The 21,446-nt window shown below is 35.3% G+C and overlaps 1 protein-coding gene and 1 long non-coding RNA gene across 2 annotated transcripts in view; one reads left to right on the forward strand and one right to left on the reverse strand.

Moving 5' to 3' along the window:
• The first annotated feature begins 1,487 nt into the window (after positions 1-1,487).
• Positions 1,488-21,446, forward strand: part of lcor (ligand dependent nuclear receptor corepressor) — a 40,236-nt gene continuing 20,277 nt past the window's right edge. The window contains 1 exon segment of the mRNA XM_056758250.1: positions 1,488-1,584. Coding sequence (XP_056614228.1) covers positions 1,488-1,584 — 97 coding nt within the window.
• LOC130429603 (uncharacterized) overlaps positions 10,176-21,446 on the reverse strand; it is a 37,581-nt gene continuing 26,310 nt past the window's right edge. Inside the window, exon 3 of the long non-coding RNA XR_008907643.1 lies at positions 10,176-10,229. This is a non-coding gene — a long non-coding RNA (uncharacterized LOC130429603). The remainder of the gene's footprint in view (positions 10,230-21,446) is intronic.

Genomic DNA, 21,446 nt, shown 5'->3' on the forward strand with positions numbered 1-21,446 from the left:
ATACACAAGGATCAAGTAGAGTAAAAATATTTTGTATAGTTCATCCTTAATTAAAGGAATCGATGTATGTTCTCCTTCATAAAATGGACTGGACTTTGAAACGTCTACAATGATAATACACAACAGTGTCTTCTACACAATTATGTTGTTGATCAATACAAGCTGTGTTGTATTGAAAGACCTTTTGTGGCAGACAATTGAGTCACCAGTGTCCCAATGTTTTGTGCATCAACATTTTTGCTCTAATTTGTGTTCATTGCGGATTCACAACAAAGGAAACAGGATGAGATGCATCTTATGTGGCATACATCTAGGCAGAAGTCTCAATAAGTTTTGGTTTTAAAGCAGCAATAAAAATGGTATTCTAAAAGTTATGCATTCTGCTAAATATTTCCTTGTCTATAGTAACAAATCAAGAAAAATCATAATGATTATATGTTTTTAATAACAAATAATAATTGTTATGTTTGTTAAATTATTCCTATACTGACATGCTTTTTTTCGAATTGCTGAACCATCTTTTGGTATAAATATTTTATAACCAATTTTCTAATTATTGATTTAATTATTTATTCTATTTATTTTAACTCATTTATTTTATTTTCCAAGACATTTTGGTTAACTACATTTTCCTATGCCATTCATTACCTTTACTTACCCCATTGCCCATTTCCCTCTTATACTCTCATTTTGTGACAAAGAAGTCCTACTTTACCACACGACTCAAGAGTAAGCTGAAGTTTATCAACATTTTATCAAACCAGGATCTCTGTTTGTTGCTTTTGCAAAGTTACAAAAAACTAGTCTTACGAACATAAAAGCTTTTGGACCACTTTTTGTTATTCTGGTTGTGTAAAGCACATTTGTCAAATTGCGTTGTTTTTAAATGTGCTATAGAAACAAATGTTGATTGACTCATTTTATAATAACACTAGGCTATATATAAATAAATAAACAACTGAAAGCCTAATTCAAATTTAATCGTAAGTTACTACAATAGGATATAAAAGGAGAGTACTTGGCCCTATGTGATAATAGCCTAATATTACTATAAATAAATAATATTAATATAATCATATACATAAAACATGCATAAAATAGGTTTTCAGGTCATAAATCTAAGTATCTTATACTTGTATAATAAAATTACAATAATATGACAATAATCGATTTTCACCTACTCAATACAATATGTTCTGAATAATTGTGAATCATATGCAAATGTTCAATCTTCAGTTTGGATATTTTGAATTTAATGAATGATAGGAACCACATCACCATGGCTTCCATTGTGCAGAGATACACTATTTGAACAGCTTTGGTACCATAGGCTGAATAATATTTGGATATGGGAGGGACAAGCTGCTGCAGCATCGAAGCCCCCCACACTCGCGCCCCACCCACAGAGAGGGGCTGAGTGTTGATGACGTCGGAAGATGGGAAGCTCCCAGCAGAAGGTGCGCGCCCGCGGGAGGGGCCGATAGAAAATGGCGAGTCTGTGCAGAAGGCAGCAATGCACGATCGAGAGGCGCGGCTTTCGGCAGGAACTTGACTCGTGGCGGCATAAACTCATTCACTGTGTAGGTAAGCTCGTTTAACCTATCATGCAGAATGGTCTGGTAACGTTACAGCTTCAACGGTTGCTTAGATCTATATATGTGGCGTAGGGGAACTGCCGAAAATCCGTCGCCTATGACAGCGAGCGAAGCGGCTTTTCTGTCTCGCAACGATTTTTTCCTCAAGCCGCTCGCGCCCGCTGGACCTTGGCAAATATTGCGGTTATGAGTTTAGTTGCGCGGCCGTTATTTTGACAAACACTGCGTGCGAAGTACGCATCTGTGTTTTAACATCATTGCTGAATGGCCGGTTTATTTGCCTGACGTCGTTTCCTTAAGTTAATTATTTTTTTGGAAATTTTGGGCGATGTTTATTTATTGTAAGCAGGGCGTGTTGCGTGTACAGAGGGAATTGTCCGCGGACCAATCAAACGCTCTCGTTTTGCCAGTGTGCGCGCTCCCCGTTTCATTGTAGGCTACTGTATTATTTGGGTTTGGGGGAGGGCTGTGCGCGTCACCGCCCCGCTGTCATGCTGATGTGCTACCGTGCGCGTTCCCTCCCCTCAAATGATCGGCGCTGGGGGAGCGCGCATTGCTGCAATGGGGAAATGTCAGAAAATTATTTTGTATTTTAGGGGAAGGTGGGGGGTTGACAAAGAAAATGACACTGCGCATATTTGCTAGTTGTTCTCGCGGCCTGAGATTCTTGCGTTACGTGAATCACTGTCCAATGTAACATTTTCAAGCTTTTCCCGAATATATACGCTGATATTTCAGTCCGTTTCATTTCCTATTTTTTGCGTTAATCGATAGCTCGCTTTGAAGCAATCAAGCCCGTTTAAGGACTTTACGTAAATGTAACGAGCAAATAACGTAAGCGCCTCCGTTTAATTTGCTTTTAAGAGCACGCGAGTGTTGTTTCATTTCGTTATTTACTAGTTTTTGATATCCAAAAATCTTCCAAAAACCGGTCGCTTTCTTGCCCCTCCCCCGTCACATCTGATATTTCATTAGCTTTGTTTAATCCCTTTAAATCGCCGTATCTGATGTTATTGGGAGATTATCGAGTCTTAACCTCGAGGTTTTCTAGTTTTCAACCCGAGATTTGTCTTAATCTCTCTTTTAATGTCAGTCAGCAAACCCTTGTCGTTTGGCATCTGTTAACTGCAGTTTTTGTGTATGCTAAATGTTAGTCACTTTCTCTCTTGACCACAACAATATAACGTCTGTCTAGTGCTGAATTAAGATTTCTGGCATAAATGTGTGAATCAAGCAGGGACCCAAAAGCTTTTACACTTACTTTTCTGTTGAATAACATATCAAGCGATTTTAATGCTGTCTTCTACACTTACATTTATCTTTACTATGAAGAGGATTGTTTATGTTGTTTGATTTGACAGGTGCCTTTAAATTTAGTAATCCCCTCTTGCTATGCAAAAAAAAAGGAGCTTCCATCTGTATCAGATTCAGAAAGTAACAAGGCATTGAGATGGTGTTTGGTGGAATCCTTTTGGATTCACTGCTAAAAAAGGCAAATATTTGATTGGAGATAAATATTTTAAATTTGGAAATATGGCACTTTATCATTCTGATTTACAGATATGTGTAATCTCATCAATTCAAACATTATTAAATACATTTTAAATAGTCTCATGTTAGAACAAATTGCTGTTAAAATATATGCTGTTAAAATGTGCATGTGACAGGGGGAACGTCCTGCAAAAGTAATGACAATTTCTTAAAACATTTAGAAAAAATGATGTCTAATCCCTGTGTTGAGGCATATTGAATTTGTTTCTTGTGTCTCGTATGTCTGCTCAGACATCCTTTAATTTTCCATTAGAAGAGATTAATTCTTATTGTGTGTTGTTGAGGAAACATCCTGAATAATTGGGTTTGGTCTGTCAATAGTAAATTGCAGTACATTTTGTAATGACTGCTAAGCTTTGGATGAAATTATAAAACCGCCATATGCGCATTTCTCAAACCTAGAAGTATGTAAAAGTTGATTTACTCAGCCAGGACAAGATTTCGCTTTCGTGCTTTGTTGATAACACTTGAGAACTCGTCATAAATCATTTCCTTAAACTTTTTCAAGGGTCAAAGTTCCAAAATCTGAACCTGGTGCTCTTCTGCTTGCCAGCGCCCTTGCAACGCTTACGCAAGAGTTATATCTTTTGTCTGCAAATCAGTTTGTTTCATTCTTAATTTTGGATGTCAAGCATTTGTGATATTTTAGATTTTTGATATTTTCAAGCATTTTGTTTTTATTTGCTTGCAGTTTATGGTCTGATACTGAACGGCATGAGCTATTGTTTAATGTCATGGACACATTACTTTATAGTGTAGTATACCTATAATATCTCTCTTTTTCCTTCTTCTCAAGCTTTTAACGACATAGAATTTAATTTGGTGTGCGATTTTTTTTCTGGCGAGTGGTCAGTGTTTTATATTGAAATTTGTTTGTTGTAAATGTGTCGTCTAATTGTTTGTACCCACGCGAATAGCTAGGACATATGGACCAGATAGGTCAGATAGTTTGGCTTTCCTGGCTTTTTCGTGTCTCTCTGTGTGGGTTTGTCGCCGCACATTTGGTGTCATGCATGAGCGAGTCACAAATTCAAACAAAACTGAAGGTCAGAGCTGCTTGCTGTGAGAACCATTAACATCAGGAAAAATGTCACTTTTTATTTCTGTCTCTAGTCATCATCTACCTCCCCCTCTCTCATCGAACGCTTCTTTATGCATCCTTCATTTTTCCCCTTTCATCGCATATCAGCAACAATCTTATGGCCAATTATGTCCCTTGAAACCTCTCACTTAAATATATAGGGCTGGTTTGGATTTTCCTTTGACATTTAACACATTTTATACATCTCAATACTGCCCGGACTATATGTCCTAGTCTTTTTACAAGTTCCAGAGTTGTTCTCAAAATTATAATCTGTTTGTAATAGCACCTTGCGTGTTGCGGTTTGAGAATGTTTCCGCGTGTATTAGGAGTGACTTTATAATGTTTCTAAGATGGTCTTGAACATCCATCCCCAAGTGAAGAGGTTGTTAAAGAAGCGCCTGCAGCTTTGACGACAGTTTCCAGCAGGTTTAATTTGCATGTAGGCTGCGTTGATTCAAGATGCATCCTTTTTGACCACTGTGATAAATTATAAAAAACGCATAGAAAAAATAACAGAACTTTCATCTTTGTTGGAAAGTTGTGTAAGGGAGAAAAATCCAAAGATTTGAAGTAAATTAAGTATCCTTATAATGAAATATTTACATTTGCATTCATTTACAGTAGGGATGCACCGATATGTAAACTTTGGCCGATAATAATATAGGATTGTTCTTTAACATTGAAAGCCGATAACTGGTATATAGGCAGATATACAGCATCTAAATAAAAAAATCCCTAAGACTGAAACAAAAGGCAAAATGTGGACAACTGCTTTTATTTGAAAACAATGACTGCAGAAACAAGGTAACCAATAGTTGTCGTTTTTCCCCTGAAAATGATGTACAAAGCCTACCTTAGACTTTTTAACGATTCATTAACCTTCAAACTATCTGGTATATTTTATTTAATAAACCAATTATAAATGTTCTTCCAGAGCAACCCAGAAATATGTTTTTAATAGCCACATGTCTAACAGGTCTCAAAACAGAAAGCATTCAGACAGCAGTCTGATTCTAACAATATTCTATAAGATCCTATAATTAACACATTCATAAATACTGTATCTACATACTGCAGCTACATTAACAATGTTTTGTTAATAGCAGTGAGTAAATGATCAGGACAGAAAGACAGTACTGTAATGGATTTTAACTGGGAGTTTCTTGCAGCTGAAGAAGTTTAACCAGAATAAATAATTATGATTTATCGGCTGTTATATATATATATATATATATATATATATATATATATATATATATATATATATATATATATATATCGGCAAAAATTGTATTACGGCAATTTATTATTAATTATCGGCCATATATGTACTGGCCATTTTATCAGATACCAATATGGTCTATAATTATCATGCATCCCTGATTTACAGTCAATAAAAAGATACACACAACTGGGAATCCCTGGGAATGGAACCCATGAGTTTGAGCTACAGGAATATAGTTTGCATTTGTATTTGATCTGAATGGGTCTAATTGGTGCACCTATGTAATGCATTTACTCTTTATTTGACATTAAATATTAAACAATTCAGATACAGTGCATTTCTGTATAGAAGCAGAGTTTATTAATAATTGCGTTATATGTCTAAGAGCGCCTCTGCACCACCAAGCAACTAATTTGTGCTTTTCACCAATGAAACAAAAACCTATTGATTCTCCCTGAATGCCTAATACAAGCTTTCCAGCACATTGATGTAAGCTGTCTATATAAAACATATAAACCACTTTCTAGCTATAGCACTTTACTAGCACAGACATCATATTTGTCATTTCTGCAAGATTTTTCTCAATGTCAAGAGTTAAGAACAGCATTTTAATATGTCCGACATCTGTGCCTAAATATTCAGACATCTGGGAAGTCTGTCATGGCCACGCATTAAAACCCTATGAATTCCCATTCTGTCAGAGGGCATCTAGATTAAATTTGTAGCTTATCCCAGTTCTGACTGTAACATTAGATTTCTCTTTTCATGTGAATTCGGTTCAGTATTTTTGTGATCATGTACATAGTAGAGGTGGGAATCAGCAGAAAACAAGGCAATACAATAGTATATTAATATATTTTGTCTTAATGTGTAATTGTATTATTACATGTTTTTTATTTGATTGGTCTTTCATTTGCACTTTATTGCTTTGTGCAGTTGTATTTGTGGTTTGTTCTGGATTAGGAATTTGATGTAATAGAAATGATTCGCACATTGACCTTCATACAGTTTTACAGACGTGCTCTTAAAGATAATAATTGTCCCATTACTAAAATATTTAATGCCGGAAAAATATCGATACAGTAATTAGAAATAGCATTTGTCCACCATTTCTTTTGTTTTTCATGTTTCTGAGATGTTTCACTTTTTAGGAACATTCTCAAGAATAAAAATATATAAAAAAAAGGAGATCTGTAACAGACGTCTTGTGTAAAAACCTTAGGTAGTTTTCTTTTGCATAAATATGGTAACGGTAACTGCAATAACACCACTTGCTCATTTTTTCTCTCCATATAAATGTGCTGGAGTTCGCTTTAGCGAAATAAATCCATGTAAATCCAAATGTGTTAAAATCTGCCATATGGTTTCACTTTTTTAGTCTTCCCCTCATGTGACACACTGTGACTTGTTTGCCATTAAACCCCCCTGAACATTTACAGTGTCCCATATGATCTGAGATTATGTTCTCAAAATGGGATTCCCTGAAAGCTGCGCGTGTGGTGTTTTGGGTCTTTAAAGGGATAGTTCACCCTTAAATGAAAATTCTGTCATAATTTACTATTTATTTCATAATTTGTTTGTTGCGATGATCACAAAGAAAGAAATCTGGAAGAATGTTAGTTATTTTCAGTTCCGGGACATCATTGAATACCATAGTAGGAAGGTTTAAATGGTAGTCAAAGGAGCCCTAGAACTCTTTGTTTTCCTAAATTCTTCAAATTATCTCATTATGTATTCAGAACAAAAAAATACTATTTCTTTTCATAGTGGATGATGTCCCAGATCTGAAAATTGCAAACATTCTTCCAAATATCTTTGTGTTCATTGAAACAAATACATTTATACAGGTTTGAAACAACCCGAGGGTGAGAAAATGATGACAAATTTATCATTTTTGTTAGAACTTTTTCTTTAATGAAATTTGTCAATGTTTTGTATTACAGAATAAAAAGTGGTTTCCATATTAATCCTTTTAAATACTACGATAGTGATCTTTTGTTAAATTAAAACTTTGTTGTGCACAGTGACATGTGTCTATATAAAGGGCATATTTTCTTTCGTAACGTTTTGCTAGTTTGCTTTTTGGAATTACCACTTCTAACATGCAGAAAACCTTTGGTCATTAACATTTTGAATGTAATTTCAACGCATCAATCTACCATTAACATTTTTCTGGACGCTATGTTTTCTGTTTTTTTTTACGACACTATAGAAATATTTTTGCCAGCACATTAAAAATAAATCATTTTTTGTATTATTGTGTCGGTTTGGTTCATCATATCAGCTGTATGTGTTGTATCATCAATTCCCCAACATCTCCATTCTACATGCATGCAAATTATTCTTTTGTTTCAGTGAAGTGCGAGAATCCATGTGAAAATCACATGATAAAAAAGAACAGCCTTTAGCCAGCTGAAATCTCATATCAATTACATAGCTGCATCTCTACTGGAGATGATTTTATACGCAGATGATCTGATGATTATTGTCTTTAGGGTCTTTGTGCTATTAAATGAGGATTAAAAGCCCGTCCTGATGTATGGTGCCGTTGTTAAGTAGCTGTCACTAATTAAAAAGTAAAATGAAGCTGTATCAGCAAACTATTTAGTCTTTTTAGTTTGAATATTATTGGTTTTAAACGACAAATGTTGAAGGGATTTTCCATACGGTACCTCGTAACACTTGTTATCTGTTTAGTAGATTTATTACTTTTTGTCACTGTTTTTCAACCTCTCATAAAGCCAACATTTTATTTAACACTATATAGACTATGGTAATATTTTATCTTTAAGAAACAAAGTAGACGCACTTTTTTAGGATTCAGTCCATGCAACGACTTTGACTAATAAATCACACACACACAAAAACAAACAGACAAAGCTATAGAGATGTGCTTAGAATTGGACGTTTGTGTGGTTGTTTCTAGGGACATTGTTGCTTTTTTGCACTTTTTTTGCCGTTTGTCATTTTTTTGTATAGCACAAGAACTCTCATGTGGGATAATAACTTGTTATATATGTTAATTCTTCCTTCTGCAACCAGTCTTTAAACTTTTTGTAATCTTTTTGAGTTGGTTTCTCAGTGGCGAGACATATAAAATTCATTGAAATGCTAATCTTGTGGGAAAGAGTGCCAATACATAGTGAATAGTATCGCATCACCTGTATTGTACCATTGAGATAATAGAAAGATTTAAGGAGAAAAGTCTATCTTTCGTGTTTTTGAATTATTACACAAGGCCTAAAATAGATTTATGGGGGATTTATTAACTTGTGGAGGACTTGTGAAAAGACATAAAAACCATCTCTGTGTAGTAACTAAACTCAATTGAAAGTTTTTTTTAGTTTTGTTTTTACAATACATATGGTTTTAACACAGTTTAGAAAGAATAGTTATTTTCCCACCCTCCTCAAAACAAGCCATATGAGACCATACATTATGACCCCTCTTTTTGTTTTTGAACATTTGCCAGTCATAGCTACTTTGATAAAAGTTAAATCAATGCTAAGTCTTTGTATTATTTCCATTTTAAAGTTGCACTGAAGATATTAACACATTAATTCCTAATATGGAAAAAACTTTAAATGTTTTAGCCACATCATATGTAGGCTATAGTGAAGGTGGATATTATTCTTTGTCTATCTTCACAGATCTTTTCTTTTGTATATTACAGAAGGATTACTAGAGATTGAGTTATGAGTATAAGAGGTGCTATAAGAAGTCTGATATAATGATATTCATGAAATCTGTTGTAAGTAGTTTTATCACTCTTCACTTTTAACAGCTGCTAACGTCTTCATCGTGTTTCTTGTCAAAGGTGTTGTATTAACATCGAACAGTGTTTTGGATCTCTCCAGCGGCGTGTGTTTTGTTAATATTGAACACTTTTAAATTGTTCTCTCGCAGCTTCATTGTATACAGAAACGGCGTGAGGCTATTTGCACGTCAATTTAGCGCTCTACATCTTTTGACAGCTTTATGGAGCAGTCCAACTTTAGAATTACGTGACACTTGCACCTTCTTTACACGCAGCCCACTGCGAGTGCACACTGAACGCACGGAAAGTGAGGATTCATTACAGTCTGTAAGTTAAATCAAATTCGCTTTTATCAGTATAATTAAACTTCAATTATATTGAACTAACTTAAAAACTACTACAATGTAAAATACAACTAGATTTTCTAAAAGTTAATTTACTTAATTTTTTGCGTCAAGTTTTTGCAGACAGTTTAAGAACATTTATTTTTTTATTCAAATTGTTGTTTCAGTGCATCGGTGGGTCTTTGGTTTTCACCAACATGACGTAAAATGAAAAAGTGCATTAAATGCAGTAATTCCTATACCATTACCTTAGGGTAGTGCCCCGCCCCTCCAATGTCACCGCACACGCCCCTTGAAGGTTAATTTTATTTTCTATACAGATGTTATCTTATTTACATGGCGGCATGTCATTTCTGTCTCTGCATGGTCACGTGTTTACAATTCTCCCCTGCTCTTCGTATAGAGTTCCGCCAAATGCACGTGCGTGCACACACACACAGTCCCACCAGCAGACAGAAAGCGCGTCAAAAAATATGTTGCATCAACCACCTGAAAAGTAGATACAAATATTTGCGATTTTAAACCCTCCCAGTTTGGTGAAAATTGCAACATTTGCTCTCCTGCTCAGAGTCCAAGTAATGAAAAGACGCACGCCCTGCCCCTGACAAACAGCAACAGACCTGTCCAGTCACCGCCGGATGAACAGTCTTCACCCAGCTTGGCTTCGTTCCACCTGCACCGCGAGACAAAGAACCATTCAAAACATCAGACTATTTCTGTAGTTTAAATTGAGCCGCATGTCTATATAACTGAGATGTACACATCACGCACACTCAGGGACATTTATGTTGATTATATTTTTCTGCTTTATCTTCTAATAGCTTTATCTAGCGCCAAATGCGCTTTATTTTAACCCCTTCCACTCTGTGAGTGCTGCTTCTCCCGCATCGTATATGAAGACCAGCAGACACAAAGAGCAGGTTAATAAATGGACACTGTTGCTGTAACGCTTAAGTAAACGTAAATGCAGCAGAGTATTTTTAGCTGTCAGTCAGTCATATAGATTTACAGTTTGAACAGTTTGCTATATAGGTTTGTGACAGATAAACCATAACTTCTTGTATCTACATTTAGCATGTGATAATATTTATAGCATTAATAATCAGCATGTTAAGAACATTTCATAATGAATCATAATTAAACGGAGATTATTTTGAATCCGTTCTAGTATGAACGGCATGGAAAGGCTTCTTGTTAGTAACTTTGTAAGTACTTCTGCTCATTATGAATTCATTTCGTTGGTTACATTTTATTGCTAATATTTTTTTTATATTAAAATCGACAACACATTTTCTCAGCTACCAGGCCTTTCTGTTTCATACAAACTGTGGGTATCAAAATATAAAATAAATGGCCAGATAAAACCTAAAAAATTAACTACACACAATTAACTAGGCTCATTTAATTAAATATTATTTATTAAAAAAAAAAGTATTGTCCGGACCTCCACCACAAAGAAAATTTATAGAACGACCACTGAAATGTGTAGCCGTATCTGCAAGGTATCAAAGCCGAAGAGTTGCATAGCATTCCATAATAAAATACCCTTCAAAAATACTGTAAGGTTTTATAAACAGCCAGCTAGACTGAACTGTATTAACCCAAAGAGAAAATCGGGAGGTACAAGTCAACATCAATGCTGAGTGTGGATTGCTCAAACAAGATGACACAAGGCCAAATATTTTTTTAAAGGGCTTTCATTATCTGATTGCTGGGTCTCCATGCTTTTAAAAAAAATCTTTCATTCAAAGATATTTTACTAGATGTACTACAGATGTTATGTGGGTTTTCTTGAAGCCCACCACATCACTTTGACATGTGCAACCGCTGAAAATAAACCATTTGGTGACTCACGTATGCAGAGCACCTTTCAGAGTATCGTTGTATATTGATCAAATCATTCTTCAAAATAATAAGGCTTTTTGAAAGAAAGATAAATGACAAGTATGGATGCCTCCACCATATGTTTTTTGAAACACATGACTCCATTAATAACCTTCTTTACAATCCAGAGATGTACTTTAACCTAATGCTGTACATTTGGTACATAATGGCCAAGTAAACATCGCTTTTCAAACTAATCACCACCATCAAAAGCTTAAAAATTGCCTTTCGTCGTAGATAGTCTTTCAGACGAGTGATGCAAGTACAAAATGTGCCTTCGCAGTAGTTGGGGCTTGGTGACCTAAAATGTCCCGTCGTTGATGGCCAGTATCCTGATGTGTTATTTGATTGGCTGATCCATTATAGTACAGATGAATGTTTCGAATTCACATTTCCCAACATCTACATTGCATTTATGTATTTGGCAGATGTTTTTATCCGAAGCGACATGGAGTGCATATATTTTTTCAGTACAGTATGTGCTTTCCTGGGGAATGGATCCCATGACCTAGTACAAGTTGAGCTACAGAAAACATCTCCAGTTCAAACATAATCTAGGTCGAGAGGGACCCGGATACCACCGTTTCTCCGGTTCTTCATTAACACATTTGTACTTGCAATGGGTAATATGAATTGTAAAGTTTAGGGCTGTTCAGAGAATAATTGTGATTAATCGCATCTAGGATAAAAGTTTGTTTGTACATAATGTATGTCTGTGCACTGTGCATATTTATTTTGTATTTAGAAACACATACACACAAATATGTATATATTCAGGAAATATTTGTATCTATTAATATTTGTACATAATTGAAATTATTCATAAACATTTGTTCATTTTATATAAACACATGTACGTATATATGCGTTTATAAATAAATAAAATAAAAATAAATAAACTCATAGTAGAGTTAAGGTGTATTTGGGTTGAAGAAATGATAACACACTGTAACAAATTGTTTCACCCGACCTTTTTAAAGTTCTTGAACAGTTATATGGTGCCAATTATAGTGATAATATTTATTTTCACGTAGCGGGAAATTGGATATTTATATAGTGGATATTTAGCTTTAAGTTAATTTAGAGCTTATATCATTAATTACAATATTTCTCTATATTGCAAATACATTGTACAAATATTCAAATATATACACATTCATATCAAATTGTCACTGTCAGAAAATTCTAGAAATCTCTGTAGCACAGGCAAGGTGGGATGAAGCGATGATGGATGACTACGTCTGGAACTTGGTTTGTGAGGACAGTATTAGTCACAAAAGATAAAAACGATCAAAAGTACACTTCTGAAGTTTTGGATGACTCATTTTTAGTATTATGTTAAACTGTTGTTTTGAGCTCAGTGTTATGCCAGTACCTTGTCAGTTCAAGCATACAAGTTAAAATAAAAAAATGCATAAATGTGTGAAAATACTTTTTTATACATTTTGATACGTTTTGTGCGAGAACTGTCAATAGTAAAAAAAAGAATATGTGATTTTCAGCATGTTTAACTTCATAAAGAAACAGTAAGAAATAAAGCGAAACGCAACTTTAAAAAATAATAATTGTGTAATACACTTTTCAGCAATTTTCTTTTTGCTGGAAAAGCAAAATATTTTAGGTTGTAGTAAAATTGATCCGGATGAAATCAAAGTCTGCTTTTATGTCCTCTTTAAAGATAAGATATAAGGGCTAATCTTTATAATCTGCTTACTATATGAGACCAGCGTGCCATCTCCTAAAATACTTATTTCTGAGCCTTGTTTAATGTCGGACTTGTGTTTTATTGATTTTTATTATTCACAAGGGACATGTAGTCTAACTTTGGAAACTTTTTTTGGAAGTTCTTTTCGAGCTTTAAGCACAGCTGTTAATAATAATTATATAACAGACATGCAACTTGATTTGTGATACGTTGATCTATAAACCATGCAGATAAATCGGCCAACATTTGACCACTTTGAGATCTGGAGATTCATATTTGTCCGACATTGATATGAATAAGTAACACACACTTTCTTATTTTTACTTAAATCCTGTTATATTTACCATTGTTCACCCTGCTTTCGGCATATCAGCAATCCATAGTATAATGCTCGGATACCTGATACTTCACAAATCCATTTTCATTTCCCTATACTATTTAACACTAGCAATATCGATTTAATTTAACGCCCCAACAAAAGAATCCCAAAGACAGTGCATTTGTTTCCCACCTCACCGCTGGTTTCTTCATGTGCCATTACCCTACATTGAAAAACCATAATGTTCCATTCATCTACAAAGAAAGCCCCACAAGAAGTCAATGAGAGGTTCTTATCCCGATTAGATTTTTCCCCACCAAGACGTTATTTTTTATATTGTGACCGTCCTTTTGAAATCAAAACGAGCTTAGTTTTTGAAAGCAACTTTTCAAGCGCAAAGAAAACATACTATATTTAGTCGGTGAAATGACTGACAGGCAGCGGTAGACAAAAGGATGGAGGAAAGGCTAATTAAGAGAAGTATAGCGATCTCACCCGTTGTCTCTAAGCAACGTGCAGACCCTCCTATACGCCCTGAGGTTGGGAAGCACATCTCTGTCGAGTCTGGAGCTCCAAACTTTCCTCTTCTATTCTCTCTTCAATAATAAAATATCTGCACCTCGCGACCTTGTAATTAGTTTTTTTTCCGCGGCACTTCAAATTAATTAGTTTGACAGAAGTGTCTGTATATGAAGAAGGAGGATGGAGAGCGTTGTGAAAGTAGTCAAAATGACACTCGCATATGCTATTTATATTGCTAATCTTTCCCAGGTGATGTTGCACTCTGTTTTTATAAAGACAGAAAACAATGTATTTATTGTGGTGGATACTGTTTTTAATGGGAAAAAATTAAGCAAACGCTTTCGTGTGCGCGAAACCACATTACTAGACACTATATTACAAATGGCCATTTTTCATATTTTCAAAACCAAGTGATTGAAACCAACAACTTTGTGAATTTGTGTGTCTCTCAGAATATTATTGTATTGATAATGTGAAATAATTGACTCGGACTACAGTGGACATTTTGTATATTTAAGCATTAAACAATTGAAATGTATATTTATTTAATTTTTACCATTCGTCTTAACAGTCACAACGACTGTTCCTATGGATGTCAGTTTACATTAAAAATCAATGTTTTATTTTTACTTTGCTATCAATTAAAACACTAAACAAGATCAAAATAAAAAAGCTGTTCGCATGTTTTTGAAGAACTGTTTGCAGAGAGAAAGGGCTTATTAAACCTTTACCTTTTTGGAAAATGTTTGATGCAAGGTCAGAAGTAAGTAATGCCTTTGTATTAACTGTTTATTTGGAATTGAATTGGATCCATCAGGATGCGTGGGTTAGAGTGAAGGATATTCATTAAGCACTATCAGTTAAGTTCATATAATAGATGATATAATAGTTTTTGTAAACTAAGGGTACTGTTTAGCATGTTGACAAAATTATTATATGCTCTCCTACTTGTAAGTCCCTTTGGATAAAAACGTCTGCAAATGAATAAATGTAATGCTAATGTAATTGTAAATGTAAATGTAGTTAACTTCATTCTATTCACACACAGCTGTTTTTGTTATATGTGTGCTATTCCTTCAGTATGCATCTGTGGGTGTGCAGAAGCAAATGTGTTTCCCGGACATCCCTCTGTACAAAACTTACTCATAGATGAATTTCACAGCAGCAGTGCAAGCAGTCAAACTTTCAAGGTGGTCTCATCGGTTACCTCGTCATTGTACTCCGCTTACACACTATGAGCGTCTTAGGCAATAAAAAATATCAAGACGTTTCATGAGGCAGAGTACCATTATATCTAGCAGTAAAAACAGATGACCGGTGAAACTGAAATGAGTTTTTTCGCTACTGTATCTTTATGTGTAAACTGTATGTGTATCTACATTTGTTTGAGCTTATTTTGCCTTAGATCTAATTCTAAAATGCGAGTCCTTGTTTCGAGTAGTTCGCTTGAATGCAGTAATCACGTTTACACATGTTGTTAACTATAGAAACCGTCCCATACAGTTTTTTCCATTGGAGATGAACGTTAAACTGTGCTGTTACTTTTCTAAGAGACTGCAATTTACCGTTCCAGCTTGTAAAATTATCTTTCAGTCTGAAGGAGGGACTTGACCCAAGACCAGAACATAAATGGTCTGTGGGCTCTTTTGACCTGGGTCAGTAACAAACCACATAGCAGCCACTCAAAAAACTCTAACATCACAAACCACAGCAGCAACAGAAGAATGATGTCCTCTCTACACACTTCAGTGTCGTTGGGGGCGAGTTTTGCATGGGCAAGCAACACTCATTGTTTCTTTAAATATGTGTCGCTCCCCTTTCCTCTTCGGGAGAAATTAGGGTGGATATTATCAGGCCTTTGTGCTTCTTTTCATGTTTGTAATTGTCACTTATTAGCTTCTCAACAGCGTCTTTTCACCGTGCTCCCAATGCGTGTTGCACCTTATGGTATTTAGAGTTAATGTTTCATGTACTCTATTGTAGAAGGTCTATTGAAAATAGCAAAAACGACATTTCTCAGTTCTCAGAACTATTAGCTCTATATCTTATGTAGACTGTTTTTTTAATTGCATTATTTGGTGAAAAAAATAATATTTAACTTTATAAAAATGTTACAGAAGTCAGGAAATACTTAAACAACAAAACCTTTTGGATGGAGTCATAATTCTTGACATGAAAATGTATTCATCATTTGAATCTAGTTTGATGCATTTGTGAATCCAAAATATTTAGAAATTACTACATTGAATTTGTTTACCGCATTCATTATCCAAGTTCATTTTTACATCACTTTAAAGGGATATTTTGCAGGAAAAAAATGTCCCCATGTTTTAATCGCCCTCAAGGCATCCTGACTGAATATGACTTTCTGCTTGAAGATAATGCAGTCGGAGTTATAATACCACGTATCATTTTACTTCCAAGCGGTAGAATGGTAGTGAGTGGGTGTTGACTTTTTGAAGCTCCAAAAAGAGTCCCCCAGGGATCCGTACTCCATATCCCATCACTTTTGTTAAATACAAAACCCACATACTGTCTGTGTTTTGCAAGTAGAGTTTTTTTTATGAAAACTCTAAAAACAACATTTCTCAGTTGTCAGACGTATTAGCTATACTTTATGTAGACTGTTTTTTAGTTGCATTTCTTGGTTAAATTATAAATATTTAATTTCACTTATTTTATATATCAAATCAGATCTGGTGTCTTTGCTTTACAATTGAATTCCTAATCTTTTTTCGTTAGATAATTAAATAATTGGATAATTAATTAGATGTTCTGCTTTTGGCACATGGCACACTGAATAAATCATTGGCCCCAACAGAATGGTTGAACCGCTCAGCGTGACTCCTCGCCAAGCTGAATTTCAGCCGACGGCTTCCTGTCAGAGAATTTTAAGGCAAGCTCGCAATGCTCTGCTTTTTTATAAACTCAGAGAATACCCCTCAGGGTCACGAAGGCAGTTCTTTATTTATTAGGATTGCTCTCTCTCAAAGAGCAGCAGTGTTGCTTTTTTAGTGGGTTATCTCCTATACCAAACAAAGGGGAATGACCCAGTTTCTTCCGCCCCTCCCCAAATTGAACATGCTTGGACGTGAAATTGGATAAATGCAGTTGAAACACTGAGAAACACTTCCTTTAAACACAACAATGGATGAGCTTAAGAAGTGGGGGGTCTGATTTGGATTATATTTTGTTTTATTTTGGGTGTCTATTGAACTGGCCAGGTGGATGATGGGATTCTTTATCTCTGTACTTTAACCTCATTGGCTGCCGCGACTATCCCTAAGAATTAACAGAGATTAATGTGTGTGTTGGTGTACGTGTGCGCAAGTCAATTGCATTCCTTGTATTGGTACATTTTGTCTTTGGTTTGCTTTTCGAGAACTCAAAATCAAGTTTGCTTCAACACGGTGTCTTGTTTTAGTTGCCTTTAGCCAGGCTGTCACGTACTGGATTTTTATTCCTCTCATGGAATGACCCTATACCAGATAGGCAATGACCCTATACCAGATAGGCATGGTTATATTTGACACAGATTTCCCCTGAAGTACAACCCCCAACCCTTTTTCTACCCCCTCTGCATGAAAGATGTTAAGGATTGGGGGAGGGAGAGGGTTTAATTTAGGGTTAAGATAAACCACGGGAAAGCCAGCGTGCACGGTATCTAATATGCTGATTTTAATGATTTAATGAAGGTATTGTTCTCCCCAGAGAGAGAAAGCTGGTCTTTTTTTCCTTTTCCTTTTATGTAAGATGATATTGATCTTCTGGGCGGTGCTCGGTTCCTTAAAATGTTACAGTCAGGAAATACATGCATCAAAACCTTTAGGATGGGATCCTATCTCTTTACGTAGGTTTGGTATTTGTTAATTATTTGAATCAGCTATTGTAAGCATTTTCATTATTTAAAACACAATTATTTAATACAAATAATCCATGCAGTAATGCATTACAGCGATTGTGGATCCAAAATACCTGCATTACATTTGTCAAACTAGAGGTTGCGCTAGTCATTTTCATGGCTCGTAAAATCAAATTTTACCCATCACTATGGTGCAGTTACGTGTTAATTAGCATGTTTGTAACGTCTTCGCAACATGCATTCGTTTACTCTCTGGACTTAGTGTATTTTTGACACAACTGAATACCCAATAAAGTTGAAGTCTTTAACATAATTAATGTTTCTGTTGTCAGACATAAAATAATAATTACAGACAAATGTTTCTGTTCAAATGTCCAGTCAGTAACAATGAAAGGTGCTCGTGAATGATTTGTAATCATTCATTATTAGAAGTATGCAGTTGTGCGTATTGGTCTGGCTTATAAATTAAACTAGTAACTTTGTATTATTGCTCCTGTATGACATATCGCTTATTGCGCCCCGAACTCTCTGTAAGTCGCTTTGGATAAAAGCCTCCGTAAATGACTAAATGTACATTTAAATGTTCATTCATTTACTTAAAAGTAACTATAAGCTGCTGTTTGGTCATGAATGTGCTGCTACTGCCGCTCATTGAACGGATAATTTTTCCACTCACTGAAAGTTAAGGTTTGTCCAACATGTCGCTATCACTCTCTGAAGAATAAACTTGTTTATTCGCTGATCAAGTTCATTTTATTTGTAAAGCACATTTACAACAGCCACCTGGCTGACCAAAGTGCTTTACAGGAGTAAAGATTTATACTACATATACAGAAACAGACCATACACAAATTTAATTCAACCCCGTTAAAAATGGCTATATCATTGTAGTCAACAATTTAATACAATGCGATCTTTGGCAATCGCGTTCAGGGCAGGGATACCTCCGGCCACTTAGGATTGCGTTCTGATGAAAGGAAAATGATTGGTTGCTACCAACTCGACAAAAAGGGGAATTACAAATTGTACTCATTGTAATAAGTCAAAATGATGTAAAGCTTTAGATTTTTCTGTGACTGAAAAGAAAAATCTGTCAATGACGGAGAATTTCGGTTACGCGACGGTTCAAACGTATTATTCAAGTTCATTTTGACATCACATTGAGTGGTGTCCCCCAGGGCTCGGTACTCCATATCCCTTCACTTTCATTGAAAACAAGATCGCCTTAAGAGCAACTACCGAATGTTGAATCCATGTCTTAGCAATTAGCACACATTGTCACATAATGTCTGATTTTTGGAGTAGAGTTGATGTTATTATTTTATCCTTGATCAGGCTATGCCCAACGTGTCTATGTACACACTTAAAGGTTGAACACATTAATATATAAAAAAATCACCTGTAAACACGTTCATCGTGTCTTTAGATTATTTAGAGATTTATCAAACTTGATAAAGAGTCAATAAAGTGTCTAGATAAATAATTAGTTCATAATTTTGTTATTTCTAATGTAGTTAGTTCAAACTTGCAGAATTCCCAAATTGTTTGGTTCCATTTCCCCATAATTTACTATATATTTCTATTAATTAGTGAATTAAATAAAAGTTGAGGCAAATAAACGCAATAAAAAAAATCCAACACGAAGAACATAGCATGAGGTTGGAGTTGGAATTGTCTAATGTGGATCACTTTTGAGATATAAGCAAAGCACTCAAAGTTAATTGTGTTTAGACTAATTTGAGTGACGGATTTAAAAGCAAAGCACGCCTATGTTTTTACAGCGAGACTGTCTTCAAAAGAATCCAACCTTATTATAGAATAAAGAGTTTTTCACATGGCATTTAATTACATTTAAAATCGAACAATTAGCTTGTGTGCGAACAGCACTCAAAACACATCTTGAGAACGGTGTCCTTCAACCATCTCCAACATCTCGACTCCGTACAATATATCGATCTTATCTACTGGTTAGAGACATGGGTGCTTGTTGCCCAGTGAGGGTAAATTATTCATACATGCACTTCACTATATATAGACTATTAATGGTCACCAGGAAGTTCAAACAAAAAGCTGCTGATGTGACCCTCCCTGGTGTCAGATTGATTAGCCCGTTCACGCCACCGTTCATGGGAGATTTCCCCACCCTGTTTGTGCTGTTGTGTTTTCATTTTCTCTAGATGTATGCATGATTTAGGATAGTCTGGTATGAATGTAAGTTTTGTTGCTTTGAATGAGTTGGTTTGTTCCAAAATTCCACACAGTTCTCCAGCCACCCCTGCAGCACGTTAGCCCCTCTTGCATGGAATATTATAACAAGACGTACAGTACCACATCACATACAGTATGACGAAACTGAATCCTCAAGACCCTGCAACTCAAGTTTGTTTTCAGCAAAGTTTTAAATGTTTTATGTCTACAATTCATAACTTTTACCTCTAAATAACATTGTAGGTTACTTTACGTATAGTCTTGGCTTGGTTCAGGTAGAATTACTGAAGACTGACATTTTCCCCAAAACCTAGCCTTTCAGCACAGCTTATAAATCAATATAATAGGCTCATTATTGTCAGGCTTTGAACACAGATTTTTGTACTTTCTAATAAAAAGCCTTATTTTTGCATTTGGTGTGATCCTCACTTACAAGGCGCGTTGAACGCAGTGTGGACAAAATGATAAATTATAATGGGTTCAAGTGCGTTCTACTGTCTTTTTTTGTCCGGTGTAGACACAGTGTGAACGTCGTGTATCGGCATCATTATCTACGACAGCGTACAGACAGCTACATATTCGCAGAAATACGAGGTTTTTAACGAACAGGAATATTGGAACTTTTTGAAGTGTTTTTGTTTTGTTTTCAAAGCTTTCTTTGTTGCCAGCAACAATTTGGAAGACAGTACATTGCGAACAGCTGATGAATAGTGACTCGCACTTAGAAAGACCTAGTGTTTTTCTCATCTGTAACTGCAAAAACTTGCTATCACATGTCTCTTGAAAGCACAATAAAAGGGCGTTGCTTAAGCAACGTTATGGATTTACTTTCTACTTGACATACCATAAAGGAATCTTCTACAAAGTGTAAAGTAGTAGTGATGCAACAACTTTTTCACAAAAATTAAAGGGAAAGTTCACCCCAAAATGAGATTTTGGCATTTACTCACTCAGATTGTTCCAAACCTGCATACATTTCTTTGTTCTGCTGAACACAAAGGAATAAATTCATAAGAATGCCAATAACAAATGGATCTCGTACCCCATTGTCTCCCATAGTATTTATTTTTCCTGCTATAGCAGTTAATGAGGGATGAGATCTGTTGGTTACTGACATTCTTCCAAATATCTTATTTTGTGTTCAACTGAACAAATACATTTATACAGGTTAAATGTGGTACTCTATTGAAAAGATGCCATTTCTGATCTCATCCTTTCTTTAAGCAGAGCTTAATTGTCAACTTAAGTGTTTCTGCTCTCTACTAGAAGGCATAATAATTATCTTTTGTCTTTCAATTTCAAGGAATCATCAGTGTATTCGCGTAACTGTGCTGTTGATCCAGGATTTGCAGTTAATTAAACTGAGTGGCAGTATTATATTGGGCAAGGC

Source organism: Triplophysa dalaica, chromosome 10, assembly GCF_015846415.1.
Source record: "Triplophysa dalaica isolate WHDGS20190420 chromosome 10, ASM1584641v1, whole genome shotgun sequence".
NCBI lineage: Eukaryota > Metazoa > Chordata > Actinopteri > Cypriniformes > Nemacheilidae > Triplophysa > Triplophysa dalaica.